The sequence below is a fragment of the Molothrus aeneus genome, chromosome 1, assembly GCF_037042795.1.
Source record: "Molothrus aeneus isolate 106 chromosome 1, BPBGC_Maene_1.0, whole genome shotgun sequence".
NCBI lineage: Eukaryota > Metazoa > Chordata > Aves > Passeriformes > Icteridae > Molothrus > Molothrus aeneus.
In genome coordinates, this window is record NC_089646.1 from 52,489,639 (window position 1) to 52,517,263 (window position 27,625).

The window sequence follows — 27,625 nt, forward strand, 5'->3', positions numbered from 1 at the left end:
CCCAGGACTGGATCCGAGATACAACCGCGCGATTCACACGGGATCCAGACGCCGCTCCTCCCCAGGTGGGATGCGATCCCACCCTCACGTCCAGCCGCCGCCACCGCCGATCGCTGAGGGCCTTCCCCACCCACCGCCGCCAGCCCCCTCCAGGGCTGTGAGGTTTTCTGGTGTCATTCGGGGGGGGCTGGGGCTATTTTTCTAGTATGTTTTGGCTTGTTGGAGCGGGCTCCCCGTCGGCCGAACGGTGAGCGCGGCCGGGCCAACATTACAGCCCGGGGGCGGGCCGAGGGAAGGAGACCACCCCCCTTCTCCCCGGGGAGCTGCCTCCTCTCGCCCGCTGAGGGGCGGTCGCCGCCGGCTGCGCCGTCCCCGCAGGGCGGTGGCCGAGGAGCGCATCCCTCCCTCCCGCCGGGGCTGGCCGGGGACCGGCGCGCCGGGCGCGGGGGCTGCTGGCGGATGAGCGCGGCCCGGCGGCGGCTGCGGATGAGCCGGGCGAAGGAGCTGGTGGCGTACTGCCTGCTACTGGGGCTGTCCGTGCCCCTCCTGCTGCTGCTGCCGCTCCTCTGAGATGCGCCGGGCGGCGGCTCGCCCCCGCCGCGGGGGGACGGGCGGGAGGAGCTGGCGGCAGCCCCGCTCCGCCGCCCGGCGTGCGGCCGGCGGCAGCAGCAGCCCGAGGCACTGACGCCCCGGCGGGGGAGGATGAGGCGCTGGAACGAGCTTTGCAGCCGTGCCACCCAGCCTGCGCCGGCGGGCGGGCTGCCTCTTCCCGCGGGGGGGCCCGGCCGCGGCCCCGGCCGCGCTCTGCCCCTGTACAGGCTGTGATGGCCCCGCGCTCGCCGCTCCCCCGCCTCGGGTGACAGGCACGCCGAGCAGAGCCGCGGCCTCACAGCTTTCCCTTTCGCCTTCCAAAGTTGGGCTTCGGTGGCTCGGGGTCGGGGCGGCGGCGCCTCCGCCCTGGAGCGGCCCCGATGGGCCCGCGGCCGCAGACCCTGTCACCGCAGCCGCCCTCCTGAGCCAGCCCCGCTGCACGGCCGCTGTAGCCGGGGGCAGCTGTAGCCGGGGGCGGCCGCGGCGCTCGCGTTGCTGCAAAGCCGCTCTGCGGGGCGGAGTGTGTCCCCGCCGGCTCGCCGTGCGGGGAGGCGGGCCGGGGGCCGGCTGAGATGGGAGAGAGCATGTCCAAGAGGCTGAAGCTGCAGCTGGGCGGTGAAGCGGAGATGGAGGAGAGGGCTTTCGCCAACCCCTACCCCGACTACCAGCCCCAGGGAGCCGTGGCAGCCCCCAGCGCGGCGGACGCTCACCGGGACAGGGCGCTGCAGCCGCCGGCGGAGGAGGACTCCCTCCCCTTCGGCGCCGATGGGAAGGTGAGTCCCGGGCGGCGGGCAGGCGCCGCGTCCCGGAGCCGGAGCCCGGCCTCTCCTGTGGGTTGCTCGCTGCCGGCGGCCCCGCGGCGCGGGCGGCCGTGGGTTCCGCCCTGGGACGGCTCCGGCGGGGCGCGGGCCCGGCGGCGGGGGCGGTGGGGCTGCCCGCGGCCTGCGCGCCGGCCGAGCTCGGGGCGGCCGCCGCGGCCTCGGGGGCGCCCGAGGGGTGGGAGCGGCGGGGTGAACTGAGGGAAGCAGCGGGAGCTCAGCCCGGCCGCACGGCTCAGCCCGGCAGCGGCGGCTCTGAATTCGGGCTGTTTGTTTTACTTTGGTACGGGAATGAACGCGGTGCCCCAGCTGAACGCTGTATAGCAGAACAGCTATAGCTGCTTATACCACGGTGGTTTGGTGTCTCAGAAGAAGTTGTCAGCAGAAGTTGCCCGAGTTTCACCAGAGAAAATGCATAAGGGAATGGAAAAGATGAACGCCCATCTAGAAAAGGAGAGTTTATTTTCGGGTGACAGCAACGCTCGCTCATCAGGTGAAGCTAGACTCTTCTCACGTGTTTATTTACTGACATGTGCGCTTTTATAGGTTCAGGTGCTCCATGATAGGCACCTGGCAAGCTGGTTCATGCTCACAGAAGGTCTGCCTGGTAGGACTGGTCACACAAGGTTTGCACTCTTCCTGCTCTGGTTATCTCCTTGATGCCATGTGCTGCTGTTTGGTATACTGTGAGTGTCTTAGGTTTTAAGTAGAGAAGCTGTTCTGGCCTGGCCTCTTAACATGCAGGCTGGATTAATCTGCAGAAGGAATGCCAGAATATGGACTTTCTGTCATTTAGCCCCTCTGCAGCCTCATCTTTCAATACTGTGCAGCTTTGTCCTCTTTTGCATGGAAAACAGTGCATGGTGACACTGCTGCAAGCACAGATGCATTGAGGGTAGGAAGTTAGCTTCCTAACTTTCTTGATTGTATGCTGGGATGAATAAAGGAAACCTCTTGATACCAGCTCTGTATTTTCCTGCTTGTGGCAATATGGAATTACCTTGACTTACTGATAGAGTGAGACAAGGATGGTGATGCCCAACAGTGGGAGGGATATTTGCTCTGACCACTTTAAGTACCTGCAGGACACCATCAGCTCACCATCAGACCAAGGCAATGAAAGGTTTCACCAAGTTGTTTATGACTGTGGTTTATGAGGTTTATGAAGTTGTATGTGGCTAAGCAGAGTGCACAAAAGAGAATGGTTTGGGGTTTCAGTGTCTAACTGCTGCAGATAATTGCAGCTGTCAAAAGCAAAGCATTTGAAGAGGTTTAAAAAGCAAGAGTAGGTTCAAAAGTGAAATCTGCTTTGTTTTGTATACAGCTCCCAGGCAGTATGCTGAGTGTCAGTAACGTTGTTTTTTTTCTTGTGGAAGAGAACTGTTATTTCTTTGTTCTTTTGTATCTGGCTTAGTCTATAAAAATCATCTAAGTATGATGAGTTGAATTAAAAAGGCAGAGAGGAGATGGCAGAACCACTATAGCTAGATATTGTTGTTAAATTGGTAAAAAACATACCGAGTCCCTTGTAGGCCAGTCATCTTGTGTACCTGCTTTAAACTCCACACTTCATGTCCATATTTAAAAGAGAAAACACTCCTTCATTTACTGCTAGATGGACTAAAGCTTTCTCAAGTGAGTTAACCAGAAGAATGGTGAGATATTAAAAGAAGATGAACATCCTTGAAGATGAACACTACATCCTTAGAAGATGAACATCTGTACATTTTAGAGTCTACTAGATCTGTTGCAGAATAGTTCAACTCTAATTTACTTCAGATTTGATTCTTGAATGAATTCAAATTGAGAGATGTTGTTCTGTGGCAGAGCTGAAATGAGTTAGTCAAGAATTTCTAGCCCTGTGTTCACATTAGCAATGCCTGTTAGGCTCTCCTATGCATGAGAATGGTGTTTTTACAGTGCATGTATGTGTTTTTTTCCCCAGCATCAATGGTGGATGACATTCCTTTTTAGAAAGTGGCAGTCAGCTGCTATTTGTGCAGATGTGTTCAGAAAATATGTTAGAGCACCTGAGTAGTCTTGTATTTGATAAAAGGTGGTGTGTGTGGGCTCTGTTCAGGAGGATGAAGTGCCTCTGGGAAAAAAAAATTCTGCACTGCCTTAAAACCATGTAACTACAGCAATTCTGTGCCTTTCATAGGAGAAGGCAGAAGCAAGTGTACATTTTATTTTGGTTTTACACCTGCAAAATCTCAGGAGTCATTTTATGTGTTTCTGGGCTAGAACAGCTAGAATAGCTGTGAGAATATTTATGTGTATTTCTATTCTTTGAAGTATTTGCATGCTGTCTCTCCTAGTACTAGTCACTTATTGTGACATTTCATGATGGGTACTTTTTTTGTTGTGATGATTTTCAGTTTATGTTTTAGTGTTTTATTTTTGCATTTAATGACTCCCATTCCATCAGAGAAATGTCTTTGCTTGCCTAAAGCCCCAGTGAAGACAAAGGGACTTTACACAGGGTAGGAAGTCTGTTCTGTAAACTTCTGTACACAAGCACACAGGTTTTCTAAAAATGAAGGCATCTTTCAGAAGGCCTCAGTGCATGCATAATTCCTTCCTCTCCCATCTGCTGCTGAGTGGAGTGAGGAGTGCTGAGTGACTCATGTAATGACAGCCTGAGGTGTGCAGGGCTCTGCTGTTGTCATGGAAGGCAATGCATTATTAATCCATTCGATTTCTTAGTCTGTCATGATTGCCATCTAAAATTCACCTGCTTGATAAAAGGACAAGAAGGTCTTCAAGGGATTGTCTGAAAGGTGACACAATCGGGACAAAAATCTCCATATGGAAGCGTGTGTGGGTAAAGTATTGTTCAGAAATCTTGAAGGTATGGGAGCAGGAGAACAGAATTTGAGGTTGCTGATTTGCTTTCTTATAAGTAGTCACAGTAAACAATGCAGCTGTCTATGTGGGCTCTGCTCATGTAGTTGAAATTCACTGTTTTCATTACTAGATCTCTTCATCATTAAAGTATCATGAACTTAAATTGCTTCTGTGACTTGTCTGAGAAAGCCAAGGTAATAATTCATCAGACAGCATTAATTCTAGATTAATAAGAAACATAATTTTAAATGTAAACCTTTGTTTAATAAGTGATGTTTAGTATTTCAATCAAATATACATCCTGTAGCCTTTTTCTTTTTTGTTTGGGCCCCACAGAGATACCTTAACCTAAAAATGTACCTATAGATATTATCTCAAAGTGGTCAGTCCAAAAGTTTTCAAAATGGAAATGTAGATGGTTGGGGGGGAGGCAGAGAAATTAATAGACTCATAACAAAGAACACTCCCTAGTTCTTAGTTCCCTAGTGGGGTAGAGAGTTACACAGCTCTAAAGGATTTCCTGGGAAGAAAAAGGGTGAGGAGAGCTTGCTCCTGAGGGGTGGTGATGGCTTGTTCAAGGATCTATTGCCTCCTGGCCTCAGAGTCACCACAGCCCTGTGGCTACATTTGCAGTATGGTCAGGTGTGATTGGGGATTCTCCTTCACACTGACTACAGGCAAGTGACATGGGAAAAAAAGGCAGCCTGATATTATCTGCTCAGCCAGGGGAAGGTGGAAGCCTAGACAATGATCTGCATGTTGTGGTTGTGAAAAAAAAAAAGAAGCATCCTTGTCATCAAGAAATTAACATGATCCCAGCCCTTACATTAAGATTGTCTGAATTCGTTGGGGAATCACAAGACAGAAGCAAAATTAGATTCAAACTTCATGGATTGATCACTAGAGTGCCCAAACTTTTAACTTCTTTTTTAGGCAAATTCTTTCTTTGTTTTTTCCTGACTTGCCATAGTGTTCTAAGAATATTAGAAAAAAGTGGTATGTTCTGAGAAATGTATACAATACCTTATTAGGCTTTGCAGGGGACTTCTTACAGGGAACCTGTTCAAAGATAATGGTGCTCATTGGCAAGTACCTATTAATGGTGATATAGGATATTTACTTAGATTTATCATTTGGATGATTTAGTAGTATTTAGTTTCCTAATGCTTTCTCAATCTCCTGTTACTTCTGATAATGCCCTTATGTGGCTTTTAGTCTTCCTTCTCCTGTAAAATATACTTTTAAATACATATATATATATATATATATATATATATATATATATATATATATATATATATATATGTATATGGATTTTTGTCATAGCCTCACTTGTCTTCTCCCTTTGTTTTTTGTTGGTTTTTGTTTGTTTGTTTAGTTTGGGGTTGTTTTTTTGTTTTTGTTTTGTTTTTGTTTTGTTTTTAAAAACTTTTTGCAGTTGCCTTACTGTGCATTTTAGTTATCTCACTGGGAGCAGCAATTTCTCTGTGTTCTGGGACTGACTCAGCAACAACTTACACTAATGAGTATTATACAACTTATTGCACTGGAGGCAAAATTCAACCTCCAAAGCCACTAAATAATTCTTCCCACTTTTTTTTCCAGAGATGTGGGATGAGGTAGCTGCATTTCTTGAGCTTATTACTTTTTTGACCATTTCCTGGCTGTCCAGCTCAGGCATGTGCTATTTTCATAGGGGACTCTCAAACAAACAAGGTTTGCAGTATTCTCTGTGATTCTTCAGAAGGAAAGTTTGTTTTGGTTTTTGAGAGTCTTGGTCAAAACTGATCCTGGAAATCACTCTGTTGTACTTCATTGTCCCTCACTAACTCCTGGCAGTCGTACACAGCCTGGGAGGAAGAACTGCTGTTTCTTTCCCACAGCACAGGCAGCACTGAACACTGCTTAGGGCTTTTCTGATGCTTTTGTAGTGAACGCCTCTCCTGCTGTTCAAGAGGTGACCATAAGAGTTAAGCCTGTTAGGTTTTAGTCAACCAGTTCTGAATGAAAATACTTCATAAAATCAAACCCCCAAGTTCTGATTAAATTGTCTCACATCCATCCACTCTTCATCAGTTTCTAGTTTTATCTTGCAAACCTGCATGTTAATGAGTTGTTACTCCAGCTAGTTGTGTGGGCAAGTGCAATAACACATACTTGCTTCCTGGTGAAAATAAATTTTATTTGGGTCTAACTGCACTTATCTGCTGTCAAGCTCAATATGTGGAATATATCTGCTCTCTGCATTGAGGTAACTTAGAATTGGTAGAGGTTTTAGCTTTCTTTGAAACTTGAGGACCACCTAAAAATGTCACAGCTGGGCTAGACACCTCTGTGTAGTAAGTGACTTTAAATCATACTCAGACTTTTATTTTCTAAGCTTTCAAGGAGTTGCATGTTGGTGTTGGGCTACCTGGAGGACCAGTGATTTTCAGTATTGCTCTTTTGCTTTATCAGTCTTCATTTCCCAAAACATAGGATATCTGTTAATCGTGTTTATTTTGCTTACCAAAAATCTGGAGCTCTTTGATGATTCTTTGTGATGATTTAGATCTTTAAACTTTGGATTTTTGCTGTCTTATAACCAATGAGACATATAACTTCTCTCACACACAAATGCATTAGAGACACAGTCTTCTTATTTCTCACATGCCTTAAGTAGTTCTTTCTATAACTTGAATGTTTGCCTTTTAATGATGTTTTTCACGCCCTTACATCCTCTGAGGGCGATGACTGTGTTTAAAGCCTGTTCCTAAGCTGGCATTTGTAGCAGTGTAGGAATTTGCCTACAGTTATTGATTTCTCTATCTCTTCCTCCTCTCCCCCTTCTTTTTTTACTTTTTTTTTTTGTTTTTTTCCCCATTGTCACATGTATGGCACTAAGTGACAGATCACTGAAAAACTCTGCAATGTGCTCTACAGACAGTAATGTTTCAAAGCATTTATTAAGCATGTGGTTTTGCAGAACTGGCATTTGTTTCTGGAGGACCTGTCTGAGAAGTATCACAGAACTGTGTTTGAGTGTTTCAGAGGCTGGGTGATGAGCTTCAACAGTATCTGGTATTTTCAGAGAAGAAGGCGCTGCACTTGGAGCTGTAAGAGCCTTTTGACTTAGGTAAAAATAAAGCAGAACTTGTTCTTCTGTGCAAAAGGACTGGTCACCTCCTAGCAAACCTTGCTAGATACTGCATCCCTACTGCCATCCCTTCTTGTCTGCTTTTGCAGGAACTTGTGGAGGTATGAGAGCTCATCCTGCTTCAGTAGACCCATGCTCCAATGCATGGGTGTGAAACCTGGCTCCCTTACAGTCAGTGGCAAAGTTCCCAAAGATTTCTGTACAGCCAGGATTCCTCATTTCGGCAGAACTGGGAGTTTTCCCCTAATACATTCTTCCTCACCAGTGTCTGTCATGTCCTTTCTGCCATCTTCTATGCAAATTTGGTTTCTGAATGAGTTCTTGCTGCAGAAAACCAACTTGAGCTCTCTTTTCTTCTCTTTGAAATATACTTTGGCAAAGACAACACAGCACCATGTTATGTGTTCTGTTCTACACATTACCAACAACAAAGTGAGGTGAAATAAAAGTGTATTCTGCTTGTTTGGGAGGTAGCACTGTGTGTATAGATCATCTCCTTTCTACTTCTGCAGAATCAGTTGCTTACTGTTGCAGTCTGGTTTTGCATGTAGCATCGATCCCCAAAAACATGATGAATTAAAATAGGGTTTAAGAGCAAGATGGTTGTTTTGGGAGCTGGTGGTAGCAAGAAAGATAGGTACATTGGCAACTTGTGAGGAAGCTGTGACTCAGGTCTCCATTGCCCTGCTGTGGCTCTGCACAAGTTCTTAGCATAGATGTCATGAGCAAGCAAATGCCACGAGGTGTTTTTGAACAACACATGGATATCTAAATGTCTTTGACAATTGCAAATGAGATTACTCATCCCATGTCTGTCAAACCAGAGTGTTACTTTTAATGACAAAAGGAGTGCCACGAGGCCTCAGGGTTACATTGTCAGACTTATATCAGCAATGTGACATTTGGTCCAAATGTGCATGCAAGACTTTAAAGTTACAGACTTCTCTTACCTACCAGAAATCATGATATACAATACATACATAGCAGCTGCCTATTGCCTCATCTGCCCCTGGTTCTGGTTTGTTTTAGTGCCATGGCCATAAAGCTGGATATGCTGCAATGGTCAGTAAGAGCTGGGATGTTATTGTAATGTTGCCTGCAAGTGAAATGTTTGGGGTTTTTAGGAGATTTTTATTTGCATCATTATAGAAATTTTATAAATAAATATATATATATTGTATTTAAAACATTTTATCATAACAGAATATTCTATGTTGGAATGGACTTATAACAACCATTGAGTCTGACTCTTAAGTGAATGGCCCATATGGGGATCTAACCCATGACCTGGGTGTTATTAGCACTGTGCTCTAATGTAGGTGTGTACTTCTAGTGCTGAATTTACCAAACTAGGTGAGTTAAATTCTCTTTAGAAACCCTCCAAATGAAAGAAAGCAGGTAGGGGAGACAGTTATTGCTAACAAGGACAGCATAATTTAGACATCTTGTGATTAGTGCCAAAGGTGAGTGATGTTACAGAAGTACTTACATTCTTTACATTTTTGTTGGCTTTGGAAGACTTTGTATTGGGATGTATCCTTTGCCTGCTCTCTCACTGCAATGGAAAAAGTGATATGGTTCAAATAAATAACAAAATTAATAATTTCCAAACCAACATATTTTGGTTTTTCTGCATCACTTTTGTGCTGATAATGAGCCTTTCTAGTTACCATAACCAGTATGGCACAAGGCTCTATTTAGTATAATGAGGAATGAACCCTTGTTTTTGTGCTTTGACAATATAAAACTTGAGCAGTGTTTGGGATGATAATGGTTGTTCTCTGTGCAGCAGCAGAGGAGTAATGCAGCAGTTGAATTCCTGGAGAAAGCCTTTTCTAATTAAAGATAACCCTTCAGTTCCTGCTATCACCCAGTCTGTTGTGAACCCGAAGTAAATGTGCCACTGGATATCAGAGATCAGGCTTCCTGATTTTTGTTTGTCCCTACAGGAATAACAAGTCACCTGCAGCAAAGGCTGAATGCCAGCTGGAAACATCCTCTTGAGATGAATGTACCTCTGATGAAAATCAATCTGTGCTCCACACAAGTGTGCGTGTTATGCTCAGTAGTAATGCTGCCCCAAGTTTCCTTGAAGGAAGCTTTTAAATCTTCGAAAGTCACCTTTCAACATTCATTTCTTCATGTAATTAATTTATTCTAGTGCATGTAAGCATCTGTTACAAGCTTGTAACGGAGTCTTATAAAATGATCAGTGACAGTGCTTGCTTGGGAAAGCTTCAGAGCAACCAGAAAAAAAGAGAGAAGTAGATAGCTGGGGAAAACTTGGTTGCCACTTTTAACCTATTCACACTGACATAAGTTTGGGAGTAGCTTTGTTTGGACTTACAGATAATTATAAACATATTAATAAAAATATCCTTTAATCTGTGCTTTTTGAAGCACTGAACCAAGACTAGTAAGTTACAATTCAGATTCTAGAGAGAGAGATTACCAACCTGAGCTAAATTATTTGTATGGGACTGAGATTTCAATGCAGAACCCAGGCATCCTGATGTCCTAGTATTCCCCTCCTACCTCTAAGTAATTTAATCTGGTGTTTGATATAAAATATCCTGATTTGGTAACAGCAGGTGTATTGTCAGAACAAAAAGATAAGCAGCATGCTTGTGATGTGCAGTAGGTAAATAAATGGGGAGTGTGAAGCCTTAGTTCACTCTTGTCAGATAAGCTGAGCTCTGTGCCTGGATGCATCCACGTGAATATCCTCATGCTGTTTCACCATATGCCTTAGCATCAGCATAGCTGTCTTTTGAAGGAGAGAAGCCCTGCCCTTGAGGAAGGTTTTCCTTTGTGTTGAGACCTCACTGAACCAGTCAAAAAGGGAGGGTGGTGGGGTAGTGGTGATGTGGATGCATAGTAGAGTTCCCTAACAGAAAGGTGCTTAACACCACTGGAGCTTAACAGGCTTCAGATACCTACTGTGTTTGGCTGCTAGAGATATTGGCGAATGTTAAGGTGTCTCTAGCTTGTTTCTAGAATGATACGTGTTCAGTGTGAGATATTTCCTTCTCCCTTCCTATCCTACCATGGATATCCTTAAATGGATTTGAACTATTCACCCTGAAGATTTCTGGTGTGTCAGAAGCCTTGTGCAATTCTTAAATATTTCTGATTTCTGAATCTGTTGGATGGATGTTTGAAGTCACTGATTTTTATTTGAAGTTTCTCTCTAAACAAGAATACAAAATGTGGTATGCCTTGTGTAATCGGTTGCATGGTGGCATCCAGGACCTGTCATTTACCCAAACCCCACACTTCTGGGATGTGCTGTAGTCAAGCAAAAGCTTACCATACCACTGTGCTGATTTCCATGTTCCATAGGTTTTAAGGAGTAATCAGTAACATATCTTCCCTAAAAGTGTGCATAATGAGAGAGAAATGTTGGAAAGGGTAAAGTACTCTCTGATACATATATCATGTATTTCATCTATGTAAACATTTTTTGAGCAAAAGTAAAAGGAAGCAGTGTGTAAAATCAGACTTGTTTCTTTGCCTTTGTGCCTGAGCTGAAGATGCTGAGCTGCTTCTGCTCATCTTCTTTGGCTTGATTGTCTTGAGTATTCTGTACAAAAAGACTGGTCACCTGGTACATTTCTTTTCCTTGGGGTATTTCCTGCTCTGTAATGCTACAAAGGGTGTGTCCTTGTGATGAGAGCAAACACATGGGGCTTGTGCTGTTTGTCCATAACATGGTCATTGTACCAGGACCCTTATTAGAATTACATGCTGTCACAGTGTCCATAGCTCCTCTTTGTGTGACTTTAAAGAATGCATAGGTAACCTTTGCCTAATGTAGATACCTGTAACTTACCCTAAAATGTAGTCAGAATGCATTTACATGAGACACACTTAAGATGAACCACCTTGATGATGCTGGTTGCTGTATGTGTTACTTATTTTCTAGTTATTTTTTGTTTGATTGGTTTTGGTTTGGTTTGGTTTTCTTCCCAAACAAGAAAGGGGAGCAGGCACTTTGCATTCTTTAATTACTTTCTTTTCTGGCTTGTTCCCTGCCTCCTGCTTTCAGGTCAATGCTCGGTTCTCAAAACGGATCCAGGCAAAAATCAAGGACCTTCTGCAACAAATGGAGGAAGGGCTGAAGACGGCAGATCCACATGACTGCTCTGCCTATACTGGCTGGACTGGTGAGAAAGCTGGAATTTCAGTGAAATGTATTTGTTAAATGATGTAATTGGATTTATGCATAGGACATTCTGATATTCTCATAGTAGTGGTAGAAATCCTCTGTTACGGGCATTTTTGTGCGTTGGGTTTTTTTTTTACTCTGGAACCTTGGTCACTACTGTCTGTAACTTGCATTGACTTCAGCAAACAAAGACACAGAATGATAATTGACTTTTGTATATGGAGATCATTGTTTTTTAAAAGGAGTGGATTTTCTAAGGCTGCTCTTTTACGTTACCTCTTGTTTCTTTAAAATTGCTTTTAAAAAAGAGTTACTTTTCACCTTTTTATGTTCAACAGGCTACTAGTTAGCAGTTTTTCTAATGGTAACAGCATTTTCTAATCACTGGGAGTACATGGGGGGAATATGTTCTGTGGCCAGAAGCTTGTAGCCTTCAAATCTGGAATTTAGGTATTGGCTATTCTTGTTCTTGTTCTGTCTGTACAAAAATGGTAAAATGATTGTGTGAGGAGGGGGAGTGTAGAGGTATGGAAGCAAGACTGAGGATCATGAGGAAAATTAGGCATATGCAGGTGATGGCTATTGCTAGGGACCATTTTTCATTTAGCATTGCATCGCTGATGCTGTCCAGATGTCAATGAGCCCTTCTAATTGGTGTGATTCAACCTCACCTGGCAACTAAATATTGCACAGCTGAGCACACACACCCTGCTTCTCCTACATCCCCTTTGCCATAGTTGCATAGGGAGGGGATTTGAAAAAAAAAAGATAAAACCCATGGGCTGAGATAAGAACAGTTTAATAACTGAAATAAAGTAAAATAATAATAATAATGGAACCAACAACAATAATTACAATTGTAATGAAAAGGGGAGAGGGATAAAATGCAACAGAAATGAGTGATGCAGAATGCCTTTGCTCACCACCTGCTCACCAAAGTCCAGCCCATGCCTGAGCAGAGATTGGTGGCTTCCAGCCAGCTCCTCCCAGTTTATGTACCCAGCATGGTGTCCTGTGGTAGGGGGATATCCCTTTGGCCAGTTTGTGTCAGTTGTCCTGGCCATGCTCCCTCCCAGCATCTTGTGCACCTGCTCCCTGGCAGAGCATGAGAAAATGAAAAGTCCGGGACTTAGGGTAAGCATTGCTCAGCAACAGCTAAACCATCAGTGTGCTATCAGTGTTATTCTCACACTAAATCCAAACCACAGGACTGTAACTACAGAGAAGAAAATTAACTATACCCCAGCTGAAACCAGGAGACTGATCCTTTAGGCAGAGCCTGCAGTTTTCATGTCTGATGTGGCCACCGTTCTTCAAGTTGCCAGGACGTGTCCATCTAGGCCTGTTAAGTGTGACTTTGCTGGATAGACTGGCATATTCTGTTCCTGCTCTTCTAGCTCAAGCTTCAGGCATACTTAAACTTTTAGCACAACATGTTTGAAATGTGGCCTGAGGAGATCTATTCTTTTATCTCTGTCATGAGGGGGGAGTAGCTTGGAAAAGCTCTCCAGCCTTCATCCATCCTTAGGCTTAAATCTGGCAATTAAAGGGTAAAATTCTTTGCTTTTTTCTTGATGTTTTGGTACAGATGGTGCTGTGGGTGGATGGGTGGGGAACTTTTAGACAACTCAGGCTTAAAAGATAGACGTGTTTCAGGGTCTGAAAGTGACTGGCTGCTGAGTGCGTGCAGATCTCCAGTGGTGGGCTTTCTCGTGCTGACAGTATGGAATGGCTCCCGGGGAGCTGCGTTCTGGCACAGTGACTGACAACTGAAATTATGGCTGATAAACCAGAGCATACTGAAAATGAGTCATAAGGTAAAAGTAACAGCCATCATTAGCTGAAACGGGAATATAGATGAACAAGTGACGTTGTCTAATGAGTGTGGGATTTTTCCATCCTGTAGAAGGATTGCCATTTACATCTATTCCAAGCTGTTAAATTCTTTCAAGGCTCCTGTGGATATGGTTCTGAATAAAAGTATTTAAATGATCTGGTTTTTAAAGTACTTAATGCAGATACTTTTTCCCCAAACTTGCCCTTTGCTGCATTTTGCTAGCATACAAATCAGAAGGTAAAAGTAGTGCTGTAAACAACTGCCCTGCCTTTTATATACCAAGTCTAGACAAATCTTATTGGCAGTGCAGTCATGAGCATTGGCCTGCATTTTGTGAAATATCTTTAAAATCTTGGAACACCTGCTGTTGGCATGTAACAATCATGGGACACATGTAGGAGTCCATCTTACTTATACAAGTACTTTTTTATGTGCCAGACCTCTTGGACCATTTTAAGGGTGTTGCACCGAGAAACACTAGGAAGGATGAGATGAACTGGAATTTGTGGCTACATTTCTAATCATCCTTTGGTCAAGCCAAGATATTTACACATCTGTTGCAGCATAAAAAAGGGTTCCACAAATCCCTGTAAATAGCCCACAAGTTCCCATGATGTTGAACTGAGTTACCTAAACTCTGCAGCTTTCTTCTTAGATTCAGCTAGAAAGGCTGGCTCAGAGCCTGCCCAGGGAACATGTGAGGATGTACCAGCACTCTTGTGGTGCTGTTGTTGTGGTGCTCCTGAGATAGCCTCTCTGGGAGCTCAGTGGGCCTTGTGTGTACTTGGCTTTGGATGAGGCTTGGGAGAGTGCTCTCCCCATTCAGAAATGGGTTTGAGTTACAGTGTGGTCTGGAGATAAGTGATTGGCCAGTAGGCATCCACTTAGATGGATTTGTTTCACTTCCTTCAGCCTACATTGTTGTTCCTTTTAAGGTTTTGGTTTGTTTTAATGGAAAACTATGTAATGAGTTCAACAGAGTGAAGCTTGGTAGTACCTCCTGGCATTCTTAGAGCCCTGATTTGACTTCTGGCTTTTATAAACCTGCTTGACTTGTGCAAGCTTGTAATCTTGTGAAATACTTTTAGGGGGTATGAAGAACTTGGCAACTTGAATCCAAAAACTCATCAAAAGATCCTTTTACAAATCAAATGAGAAGTCACTTCTTGCATATAATAGATGAGAATTGTACAGTTAGTATACTGAATCACACATGTGCTTGTTAACTCAAATTTTTGAATCTTCAGTGATCTCTTTGTGTAGTGGGTTGATGCCAGCTGAATGCAGGGCACCCACAAAGCCTCTCTCTCACTCCCCTCCACAGCTGGACAGGGAAGAGAAAAATATAACGAACCTTCATGGGTTGAGATAAGGACCAGGAGAAATCACTCACTGAATACCATCATGGGCAAAACAGGCTAGAATTAAAGATATTAATTGAATTTATTTCTAACAAAATCAGAGCAGGACGGTGAGAAGTAAAATAAGACCTTCAAAACACCTTTCCACCTCTCCCTTCTTCCCAGCTCTACATCCTCCCCCAGCAGCACAGAGAGACAGGGAATGGTGGTTATGGTCAGTTCATCACCAATGGTTTCACCCACTGCTCAGGGGGAAGAGTCATTCCCCTGCTCCACCATGGGGGTCCCTCCTACAGGAGACAGTTCTCCATGAACTCCTCCAGTGTGAGTCCATCTCACGAGCAACAGCTCTCCACAAACCTGCAGCATGGATCACTCCTCCATGGGGCGCAGTCCTTCAAGCACAAGCTGCTCCAGTGTGGGCTTCTCTCTCCTCAGGGGTTACAACCTCCTTCCAGTAGGGCACAGCCTCATCTTAGTCATCTACTTGCTTTGGCATGCTCCATGAGTCTTCTTCATGGGCTGCAGGTGGATCTCTACATCCCCATGGTCCTCCATGGGCTGCAGGGGTGCAGCTGCCTCACTATGATCTGCACTACAGCCTGCAGAGGAATCTCAGCTCCAGTTCCTGGAGCACCTCCTCTCTTCTCCTTCTTTACTGATCCTGGTGTCAGCAGAGTTGTTCCTCTCACATGTTCTCATTCCAGTCTTCTCTGGACACAATTACAGCTGCACAATAACTTGTTTTCCTTTTCTTCCTAAATCTGTTATTACAGAGGCATTACCACTATTTCTAATTCAAGGCCCAGCCTTGACCAGTGGCACATCAGCCCTTGTGATTGAAAAGGGGAGTCACCAGGCTTTGGAGCCACCAGGGATTGGCTTTGCCAGACATGAAGGAAGCTTCCAGCAGTTTCTCACAGAAGCCTGTAGCCTCCCACTACCAAGGCTGGGCTACGCAAACCCAATACAGTTTGCCAAGTGTTGAGGCCTGAGTCATGAGTTTTCTTCTTTTTTTTGGAAATTGAGACTCTACCATTGGGCTTCAGTCTGATAATTTTTCCCACAATCCCATTGAAATGTCATCCAAATAGTGGCCCAGTGCCTTCACACTGCATAAGCTAGGACCCTTGACTGACATGTTTTTATTGCCAAAATACCTGTTCACATTTGAATTACTGGCTCAGAGGCACCAAAGAGGGGAATGGGATACACTTAGAAAGAAAAGTAAGTGAAACTCTCTCTTTTTCATGTGTTCATTTCAGGTATTGCCCTCTTATATCTGCAACTATACCGCGTCACAAAAAACCAGAGCCACTTGCAGCGATCTCTCGATTACGTGAAGAGAATCCTTCGCAATCTGAATGGCAGAAGAGTTACTTTCCTCTGTGGTGACGCTGGGCCATTGGCAGTGGGTGCGGTGGTTTACCACAAGCTGAAAAACAGCAGTGAGTCTCAAGATTGTGTTGCCAAGTAAGTGGTTGATGGTGGGAAATGTCATGCCCTATCATTTGTAGAGAGCATTGGTTCAGTAACTTTGCAAGTGAAATTTTAGAGGATAGGGCTAAACAATGGACACTTTCTCTCCTGATAAGTTTTCGGTACAGGAATACAAAATAGGCTTTATCTTTATTAAAGCTGGCTTGCACTTGATTCATATTTAGACGTTTATCTTGAGTCCTCTATCGCTGTTAGGACAGGATGTCCTGGGCATATCTGTAGTGCACACGTGTTCTGATTTTGTCACATTGAAGTGACATTTAACAAAAGCCATGCTCTTGTCATCAGCAATATGTAGTGCTTGTGCAGTATGTGATGCTTTCTGTAAAGAGTGGGTCTTAGTTGTAGATTCATTACAAAACATGTGCACTGCATCTGGATGCAGGCAGACGGAAACACGGTGTATTGGATTGATACGTAACAAAAATTTAATATATCAAAGAGGAAGTATTTACAGGAGCAGATTTGTAAAGGCAAAGAATTTAATTAGGTCAGAGAATATGAAGGTGGCCTGAAAAAATTCCAGCCCTTTTTCAAAGTAATCTAAATGGAACAAATGTCTCAAGAAATCCCATTTAGATGTAGCTTCATTAGAGAGCTGATTGTGCCTTTGCCGGTACAGAGTTGATTGCTATCCCAGCAAGAGCTGGAAGTCCTGGAACCCTGTGGGGTTTGCATTCAGCACCATAGTCCATCTGATAGCTGTCCAGCAGCACACCTCAGGCTGGCAGAATTTGCAAAGAGGCTTATGTCCTCATCTCCATTCTAGTTTATGTTTGGAAATGTAATTGGTCTCTTTCTGTTCTAGAATCCTAGTGTGATTAACCTCTGCTGCTGTTCCTGAATGAATATTTCAGTTTTGAAGTGAGTGTTAGGTTTGGGGTTTTTTGCTTTTACAACTGGCAGTCAGCTTGGGCATGTCATTTTGAATGCAGCTCAGAAAGCAGCATTGCTTGCTGTACGGCAAAAAGCATGAGGATAGCAAAATGAGATTAGCAGTAAATCTTTTAGTGTTGCCTCTCCTTGGAAAGTAATTTCTATGAGGAGTAGTGAAAAGGAGTTTAGTTTGATTATTTGTTTATGTTATAACTTTTTTGTTTACAAATATATACATGACACCAGCTGAGTGGTACATTATAGATGTCAAAATGTAATCTGTGATTTCACTTGTAACCTTTTACTTTGTCCAGTTGTATGGGTTCAACAATAAAACTTAACAGTGGATAATTTAGAGGAAAACAATTTAATTCTAAACCCAAAGCATAGTTCTGAGAAAAGAGATATAAAACTGGGTTTTTTTAGTAGCTTTTCCCTAGTATTAAGCAGGGACAGCGTAAACACATGATTGAGGTCAGTGGTTTTGCTATGGCATGATATTAATGCTAACTCTTCTCCTGAGAAATAATAGCTGGAGGAATCTGGGAATTGAATTTGGTCTTAATCCAGATTGTTGTTACCCCTCCCCCAATTTAAAATGGGATCATTACTATGGTTTCATCTAAATATCAATTTAATCAAAAAAGATAGGAAGAGATAGGGAGGGAGTGGCCATAAAATAGATCTGTGATCCACCTCGGTGCTAATACAGACTGGTAGAGTATTAGCAGAGAGTCATTCTGGAGAAAATCAGAATTACCATAGCCAGCGCTTCTTGTTTCTTGTTTTTTCACTGCTAAAGGCAAGCAAAACACTTGTGCATTGTAGCAGTGTCCTTTTCAAAGCTGAGGTGCTAAATGTTTGAGACAATGTGTTTTCTTAGGAGAGGGAATGACAAGTGGTGGTATTGGGGTTTTTTGTGTGTTTGTTTTTTTTCCGTCTTAAACATGTACAATTTAGTGTTCCTCACTTCGGTGAAATTCCCAGAGGTTCCAGGAGGTTTCTGTCTTTGCTGGAGTAGCTCTCTGGGCTTCTCCATCTCCTGCCCTGCATCTGTTTCTGTCTGCACAGAATCCTGACAGCTGTGCTGATACTGGCCTGGCTCTGGCTCAGTTTCCCATCTCCAAGATGGCAAGTGTGCAGAACTCAGGCCTGTAAACCCAGCAGCCAGCTGGACTGGGAGTGGTTGAAGGGAGTTGGTGGTGCTTCACCATTTGTTCTGCTTCTGGTTGGATTGATGGGCTTGTGCAATGCAGTGTGGTCTCTACAGAAGATCCTCTCTCCCCACCTTCCTTGTCTGATGCAGGTTGTTGCAACTCCAGAGGACAGTCATCAGCACAGATTCTGAACTTCCAGATGAGCTGCTCTATGGCAGAGCAGGTTACCTGTATGCCTTGCTGTACCTGAACACTGAAATCGGTCCAGACACTGTCCCACAGTCTGTTATCAAAGAGGTAGGACACTTTTCTCTCTCCAGCATCACAGTATCACTGAGGTTGAACTGGGATCACTCTCATACATATTTCAAGCAATTTAAGAGAGGGATGCTGGAGAGAAGAGGGGCCTAGAGCTGGAAACCCAATTTCATCTCATTCAGTCTCTTCCCCCTTTCCCTGCTGCCCAGCTGGGGCTGGGACAGGCCAGTTTGGGTGGGTCTGTGTCCAGCCAAGGAAATAAGTCAATATGTAACTAGTTTTGACCACTTGAGACATTGTTACCAAAAAAAAATATCTTAAAACAGAAGTGTGGAAGTATTTTAAGTTAAAAGAAAGGAATTTTAGCGTGGGGAGCATGCATGACCGTTTTGCAGATACCGGAACCAGAGAAGCCAGGGCTGGAAAAAAGTAATTAGAAATATTGATAGATTAAATTTTTACTCTTACAATATAATTGAGTTCATCATTAAGGAAAATACCTTTTCTCCCTCAGCACTCAAATCCAAATGAATTGAATATTGTTGTCCTATCACTGTATTGTGGCTTATTGTTTGTTATGAGTTTAGTCATACAGAAGCAAAATCCTCTGAATTGAAGTGAGCAACTCAGGTGACCAGGGAGTGTTCTTTTTCTTAGGTAATAGATGCTATTATTGAGTCGGGGAAGAACTTCTCCAAGGAGGAGCGGAAGACAGACCGCTGTCCTCTGCTGTACCAGTGGCACAGGAAGCAGTATGTTGGAGCAGCCCATGGAGTGGCTGGCATCTATTACTTGCTCATGCAGGTAAGAGTGTCTTCTCTTGGCTGGGGTGAAGTAGCAGGGATTTTTTGATCAGAGGGATCTTATCTTCAGCTTTCATGCATGTGCAGTGTTGTGCTGGATCAGGGTCTCACAATTTGGAGTTAGACTGCAGCACAGAACTGTGCTGAGGTGCTGCCTAAGGGTTTGATAGCAGAAGAAAACTGTGACTAGGACAGGATCGCATTAGAATGAATTAACTCTTGAGCTGTGGTTCAGAGCGCCAGCTTTTCAGGATCTGATTTCTTGTCCTCAGCAAAGACAGTGAAGTACTTTCTCTCATCTTCATACTTCTTCTGGTACCTGCAGTTAGAACAGCTAAAAATTCACTTACTCACTATCCATCACTCCTCAATTTTTTGCTATTTTTAAATTATTGCACCGCTGATGCCTCCTGTCCTCCATGCCCTTCCTCTCTTCTGTAGTGATTTTTTTTTCCCCCCCCTCTGTCTTGGTGCTTTTGGAAGACTATCCTTAAGACATATTTGTCTTCAGTATGCTTTTAATATTTAGATGTTTTTCTTCTTCCTTAGCTCCCCTATTTCTCACACAAAAGTCTGATGTACTTTTGTGTATTTATGACCTCTGCTTTCCTCTTTTTGTTTTCCTTAGTGAGATTCCTCTCTTCTGTAAACCTCCTCTTTCTCATACTTAAATCAGTTCCCCCTGCCCTGAGATTTGCAATAGGATTATGATTATTTTTGTTCTACAGTCTGGGAAAAGAGCCTTAAGATTCATTATAGAAGATTGCCACAGAGCTACAAAACTTTATTGCACCTGTTTCTGGTTTTTGAAGGTGCTGCTGCCAGTCTGCACATCTCTGTAAATATCAATTTCCTTGCCAGCTCATGCAGAATGAGTTTTCTTCAGGCAAATGGAAGGACTGTATATCCTCACAGTCTGCAGCTGTGTACCTGTGTTCACTGCAGAAGTGATTGAGCTGGTATTTGGTGCTGCCACTGCTCAGCCATTCCTTGCTTAGAAAAAATGCTGTGTCTTAGATTACCTTACACCATTTCCACCAGCAGTTCTGGTTAAACCAGCTGACTTTGCTATAGAAGTAGCTACTGCTCTGCTACCTGGGGTGTGTCTTAACCTTACTATACCCATTTTCTGCAGTGACCATCCCACTGGGGCCTAAGGCTGCTCTGATTTACCCTGCTCCTATCTTTACCTACTGCTTTCTTCAACAAGGTTGTCCACCCCCTTCTGCTTCTTTCAGCTTTCTGGCTTCTCTTTTTCTTTCCCTGGTAGTGCTAGATTTTCAGAGAAACATCTAGTCTTCTAAAGAAGGCTCTTTAAAGGCTCCATGCTTCATTTACTATTTAAGATTGATAGCAGAAATCATTGCACATTGCTTTTTGGTTTGAGCAGAAGCTATTCTGTCTACATGTTAAAATCCTAGTTATTTTTCCTTTACATCTAATTGCTGCTTTTAAGAATTACCAGAAACCCATTGTTTATGCAGAATTAGATTACCATATTTTCACTGTATGTTAAATATTGTGAGTCATGCAAAGTTGAGTCATCCACTGCAGAAGAAGATGGCATATCAGAGTCCCATACTTTCCTCATCCCTCCCACGCCAAATGGGGTGAATTCTGCTGTATTTTCATCAAAGAATTCAAGAGATGGTTTGTTGAGTGGTTATTTGGTAACAAAAAAAAGGCATTGAACATTGCACCTGAGATGTGAAGGTTACTGAGGGTAATTCCTGTACAACACCTATATCATACAATCATAGAATATGCTGAGTTGGGAAGGACAAATCAAGATCATCAAGTCCAACTCCTGGCCCTGCACAGAACACGCCAAAAATCATACCATGTTCCCAGAGTTTTGTCCAAACACTTCTTAAACTGGAGAAAACAGGTATTGCTGGAGTTATTTACAGGCTGCTAGAAGAATAAGAGCTTAGCCATGTTAAATAACTCATCCAGGAGGAAGAGGGGGAATTCTGAAGTGCTAGCTAGGAAGTCTCTACTCTAAGATCTTTTCACTAACCCTGAAACAAAAATGTCTGTTTGCATACCATTGCTCTTGGCCAGAAAGTCAGGACACACACCTGTAGGTTACTCTTTAGCTGTTTGAATTAAGTGCTGGGAGCCTCAGCAGCTTGGGCAAGAAACTCACTTGTACTCAAATCTTCTTGGAAGCACAAGGTAAGGAGGTTTGTAAAGAGCCCTGCTCTTCTTGGATTTACCTCCTAAGGATTTCTGAGCTGGCCTGGCCTTGCCTTGCACAGCTCACGACTGAAGGCATTTATTGCTGGTGCCTATCCTCTTTGCCTTCTTCTGCAGGATTGCCTTGTGAAATCAAGAGCCCCAGCACAAACATTCCTATGAAGCCTCCCTACCACACAGGGAGGATTCTGAGTGAGAGCTGAGTAGCTTTGGGGTGTTTTTCATGACAAGCTGCTCTGTATTCAGTGGTACTTCTGATGAACAGCAAGAACAGTCTGCTTGAGGGACCTGGTGGATAGAAGTCTGGCAGAGGTCTTCTGGATGAGGGGAAATAGAGGCTTCTCCTTTTTTCAGGTTACTCAAAATATAACTATTGAAAGTTTGCATTAATTTGGCTGCCAGACTTTGAATTCTAGGAGTGTGCTCACCTGTTGAATACAAATGTGCTGGAGCTGGTGGGAAACAGTGGAATTTTATGACATTGAATCAGTAATAAAGACAAGTTATTTTAAAAAATAAGGTCAGTTATTAGGCTGTTGTAGGCTCCAGTGCCCGTGGTTGTTCCCACAGCTTGCAGAAATTCCAGAAATCATATCGATTGTGTCAAAATAGAGACCTCTGCTGTTACAATGGTGGAAAATGGACTGGTAGTGGAGGGAATGCCAACCAAGACCAGCTGCAGACACCACAGTTACTTGGCTTCTAAACCTTTAGTTACAAGGAACATGCAGGATGATGGATCCATTTGACAAGGATGTAAATTAAACAAAAAAAAATTAGAAAGGAAATTCCTAAGAGCAACTGAAGGATGATTTTGTAGTACAAAGATGTTTAGGTATTTGGTGAGGTAGCTATTGCTTCTGAAATTGGAAATGCAGATTTATAGCCCATAGCTTCAGGGAGCTTTGTTTATGATGGAAAACTTCAGCCTTCATAAATCTCTTGCCAGGTATGCTGCTATATACACTTTCCTTCATTTGTTGGGAAATAGTTATTTTTAAAACAAAATGTGTAACCCAATATATTGGAAGTCTGTATTATGAGCACCATGTGTACAAAACTGTCTTTCTTCTGTAAGTGTTCTCCCTATTTTAAGTTACAAAGAGAGGTCTGGGAGTCATACTCAGTTCTTCCATAATCTTTCTGTGTCACCTCCATTAAGACAGGTAACAACTTGGTGCCCCAATTTCTTTGTCTCTGCAATGACTGTAAAAATGCTCTTAGCAAGGGTGTAATAAGCAGGCATTAATTAAATCTGTAGGATGTGATTCACAGTATTTGGATCAAGGGCACTTATGTAGGATACTTGAAAACAGATTGTAGAATTAAGTGTTGATACACAATTTGTTACTACTTCTGTTAATGTATTTAGTGATGTTTATTTTAATGTTTTTTCCTCAGCCAATTGCAAATGTGGACCAGGAGACCCTGACAGAGCTGGTGAAGCCAAGCATTGACTACGTGCGTCATAAAAAATTCCGATCTGGGAATTACCCATCGTCGCTGAGCAATGAGACTGACAGGCTGGTTCACTGGTGCCATGGTGCCCCTGGAGTCATCCACATGCTCATGCAGGCTTATAAGGTAAATCATTCTGAGTTCATAGATTTCACAGAATATTCTGGGTTGGAGGGGACCTACAATGATCATCGAGTCCAGCCCTTAAATCTGTGGTCCAAGCGGGGATCAAACCCACAGCCTTGGTGTAATTAGCACCAAGCTCTCAGATATTTGTATGTATATATACACATATGTATGTATATATACCTCTGTCTTTACAGAGAGACTTATATACAGGCCTGTTTGTTTGCAAGACTTTATATAGTATCTTTCTAGATGTAGGCTTTTGGACAAGAACCCCAAGCAAGACACCTAAGAATCTCAGAATACATACATTGGTATGTTTTAAAGAGAAAATAAGTGGGTAAAATTTCTTCTCAGGGCACTAGCAGTTACTAAGCTTTCTTGGAAAACAGACGTATATTTAAAGAGTTTGGCATCAGAGTCCTGGGTGTGAGAACTTTGACCTAAATTCTTTGAATCTTCATCCCAAGAGTTTTAACAATTATGTTGGTTTTCAAAAATATAGGTTCATGTGCCTTGCCAAAGAATGTTTTCCATAAATTACTCCTTTATTAAGATATAACTCTCAAGAACTTAATGTCAGAGCTAAAATCCCAGGCCCCTTCCAGGGCATAAATAAAACTGCTGAGCTACCACAAGCCTGCTGTTTGCCCTTCTCCATTCTTAGCTAGGTTTGCTACCTGACTTTTTGTGTGCTTCTGATTTGCATGACATTTGAAAGTATGCCATTTAATTAAATTTATGCAAATTGATTCTTGCTTTTGACAGCCCTCCTTGACAGATTCCCTGGTTGGCATCTGGGTGGGCTGATGAAAAGCAGGCTTGGTTTATGGAATAATTACTTATGCTGCTACCTGGAATGTGAACTTTAAATTTCTTACAGCATTGCTGCATGTAACAGCAGTTGCAGTTGCTTTTTCTTTGGACTGTGGCAGGAGATTGACTTAACACTTCTCCACTCTCTCCTTCTTTGTCAATGTGATGCTTTCCCCAGCACAAAATGTTTTGCAAGAGGTGAGAGGGATAGGACCAAGTTCTGATTAGCAGTCTCCTTTTTGGCCTCTTTCTGTGTTTAAAGTGATGAAACATATGTTTTTCTATTATTCTTTATATTCTTCTTTTTGAAGCACTGAAAGAAAAAAGTTGGCAGGTGTTTTGCTGGCTATGCTTTCATACCAGGCACAGGACTTGTGATAACAGACAGCAGTGTTTGTCCTGGAAATCAAGTGCTGCTGCCAGGCCTTAATTCAAAAAGTTACAGCTAAGCAGCTGGCAAACCCTGTTCAGAGAGAGGCACTTCCTGTATCAAGCTTGTGTATTTAAGAATCTTACATGTTAGTTGCTTCTATTATCTTACTAAATAGTTTGGCAGGGGATACCAGCTCCAAAGGACTAGGTCTACAGTAGTGCATCAGGTTTGTTTTGTTGGGGTTATTTAGGTTGGGGTTTTTGTTGTTGTTGGTTTGGGGTTTTGTTTGTTTGTTGATCTGTAAAGTGGCTTTATAAAGGTGGAATTCTGGTGTTAATCAGCTAAATTCCTTGCTTTTGTTTTTTCTTTCTGTATGAGCCCTCTATGTTTAAAATGTATATCAGTTGTAGTAAACTTTGCAAAAGCGTTCCTTTGCTCAAACTGCTTCTGAGTATATACTATACAAATATACAAGTACTCATAAAGGAAATGTGGGATTCCTGCATGTATTTGTGGCAGAGAAAAGAGTCCTGTCCTATGCAAAATTCTTGTGCATTTTTGACATGGAATTGAAGGCAGACAGTGAGCAACCAGGAAGGATTGGCCATGAAGACCAGACCAGCAATTTAGGACCAGATTTGATATCCATTATTCTGTTTTACGTTTCTTTGAGGCAGCATCACATACAGAAGTATTTTCAAATTCTGGTTTGGGAATAGAAAATGAAGAAAAAAGGACCACATAGCCTTCAAATAGATTGTAGGTTTTGGAACCAAAGGCCTTGAACTTGAGCTTTTTCTTTGGGAGTCCTGATTTTGAAAACAAAAAACAGAAAAGTTTTTTCTTTTACCCTGCAGGAAAAGGAGAAACAACCTACTAAGAAAGAGAAGTCTATGAAAAATAGATTATTAAAATCTAAAATAAATTTTATATGGAAAAGCCCTACACAAACAGCAAAACATCTGTCAGGAACAGCTTCCTTTTGTTTTCATTAATACTTCAATTGATGTGTGTTTATTCTCTGTTTTTATTCCACAGACTTTTAAAGAGGATAAATACCTGAAAGATGCTATGGATTGCAGTGATGTCATCTGGCAGAGAGGTTTATTGAGAAAAGGTTATGGGATCTGCCATGGTACTGCTGGCAATGGCTACTCCTTCTTGTCTCTCTATAACCTAACTCAGGACAGAAAGTACCTCTACCGAGCTTGCAAGGTGAGCTCTGCAGCATGCCAGCAAAATCACTGCTCCCTTTCACATCCCAGTGCCTGTACAAACTGGGCTGGGGTTGGGCTGATGTGCACTGGGGCTGGCTGGGACACTGGGTGGGGTAACAGGGCCCATCACTCGCTCCACTCCACTCACTTCGGCTGGACGACTTTAACTGTGTATGTGGGGCAGGCACTGTCTTAATAAGCAGAGTGAAACAGACAAATTATTTGTAAGAGGGGAGGGACTAAATGTATTCAGAAGACAATAAGAGCCTGAAAATTAGCCTGCCTGAACAATAAAAGACTGATATTATGTGGTGCTAATTATTCCACTGAGAGTTTCACTATCCTCCTCAGGTCCTCAAGCTGTTTGTATTTGTATTTTGTAATTATTTGTTTTCAGACTAGTGCCTGTTTGGGGCTTTTAGAGCTCTAAATTGCAGTTATTAAATTGCTCACTTAGAGTTTTTTTATTAATACAAATTGCAGAGAAAAACACATTCAGAATTTTTTCACTGGAATTGTCCAAGTTCTGCTCTCAGCTCCTGACTGTGCTAGCACTTACTGAAGGAGAAGGCTTTCTCTGCCTGTTTTCTTACCTAGTAAGACCTTGGTTTGGTTTGTTGGATTTTTTTTTCTGGTTTAATTCACTGACATGAGCTTTCTTTCATATTGTGTACACAGATTTTTAGGTGAAGCCTTTTACACAGTATTGCAAATGAAATTTGACGAGTTGCTTCCTAGGTGCTTTTTTGTGAATATTGGCCATATGTAAAGTTACTGTATTCATCTCTGCAGTCAGCCTGTCCTCTCTCAGCAGAGCTTTAAAAATCTGCTGCTTGTCTCACATTTACCAAAGCATCATGCTGTGAGGACACCTGTAGACATACCTGCATCCTAGAGATTGAAATAAAACCCCAGTACTCCCACAGCAAATGTGTGACTTTGTTAAACATGGAGTCACCCACTGCTGATGTGTGAGCCACAGCACCCTGCAGGCATTGCTGGCAGCATGGCTGTCAGCTCTCCCTATCATCCTTCATGCTAGCACATCTTCTGCAGCTCTGGGTAGCATTGGCAGCTCCTGGTGGTGCTGCATTTCTGGCCCCAGAGAGCCCAGGTGTTTGTCCACACCTATCTAGAGAAAAGCTAACATGTCTGTCTCAAAGCCAGAAAAGGCAGAGACTCTGATACGTACCTGAAATCCCTTTAAGAAGGAGGTTGTGGTGCAGTGGCCAAAGACTGTTTGCTGGAGCTGCCCACCATAGTCAGGCAGTGGATTTGCAGCCTCTCTGCCACTCAGCATCTCCAGCATCCCCTTGGGGATGCTAAGTGGGAGAGTGGGGAGACAACAGGCAGAGTAAGGGGAAACATGCAGAGGAATTTGCTTGTCTGGCATTCTTGAAATATCTTCTTTCTGAGCCAGAGTGTGCAGGGTAGCAAACATGCAGTTATGTTGGTACCTAGAGGCATGTAACTGAGAGAATGAGATGGCTGCCCTCCCAGGAGTGCTTCTTCACACCGAAAACATCAAGCCCAGGGGAAGGAGTCTTTCCTGGAATACCTGCCTCATGAAGCTGTTTCACAAATGAACCACAAGAACTTGAATAGAGGGAGACCCCTGCTTTGTCCTTCGCGTTTTATCCTCACAGCTTTTCTCTCAAATTGTCAGGAGCTGAGGCGCTCGTAGCTGGCCTGTGTGTAAGAGGCGACAGGGGCTGTGGCGTCCTGGGCTGCAGGCAACAGAGCATTGAGCCCTGTGCTGTTCAGCCTTGTGACTGCCACTGTTGGTGGCAAGCATGCCAGTCTGTGTGACAAATAATGTCAGATGTCTTCCTAAGATATTGTTTCTTCTCCCTCTTCTCCCCCCACCAGTTAAACAAAGATCCTGTGGCTTACTGGATCCCAGTTGAGCTGAAGCTATGTATTTGCAAATGATGGTTGTGTTTCAGTAGCCTAAGGTGCATTTTTTAAATTTCTGTTGCAGTTCCCAGGCTGGAAGTAATAATCAAGGCTAGTGTGCAATCAGATGTGGATGTTGCAAGAATTGATTGTAGCTTATAAACATGCCATAAACATGTTTGGTCCTC

General features: G+C 43.3%; 1 protein-coding gene across 1 annotated transcript in view; it reads left to right on the plus strand.

Annotated features, from left to right (window-relative positions):
- Nucleotides 1–694: 694 nt before the first annotated feature.
- LANCL2 (LanC like glutathione S-transferase 2) overlaps nt 695–27,625 on the plus strand; it is a 33,008-nt gene continuing 6,077 nt past the window's right edge. Inside the window, exons 1-7 of the mRNA XM_066557132.1 lie at nt 695–1,364; nt 11,441–11,558; nt 16,024–16,231; nt 18,441–18,588; nt 19,207–19,353; nt 22,953–23,135; nt 25,363–25,539. Of these exons, the coding sequence (XP_066413229.1) occupies nt 1,164–1,364; nt 11,441–11,558; nt 16,024–16,231; nt 18,441–18,588; nt 19,207–19,353; nt 22,953–23,135; nt 25,363–25,539 (1,182 nt within the window). The 5' untranslated portion in view covers nt 695–1,163. The remainder of the gene's footprint in view (nt 1,365–11,440; nt 11,559–16,023; nt 16,232–18,440; nt 18,589–19,206; nt 19,354–22,952; nt 23,136–25,362; nt 25,540–27,625) is intronic.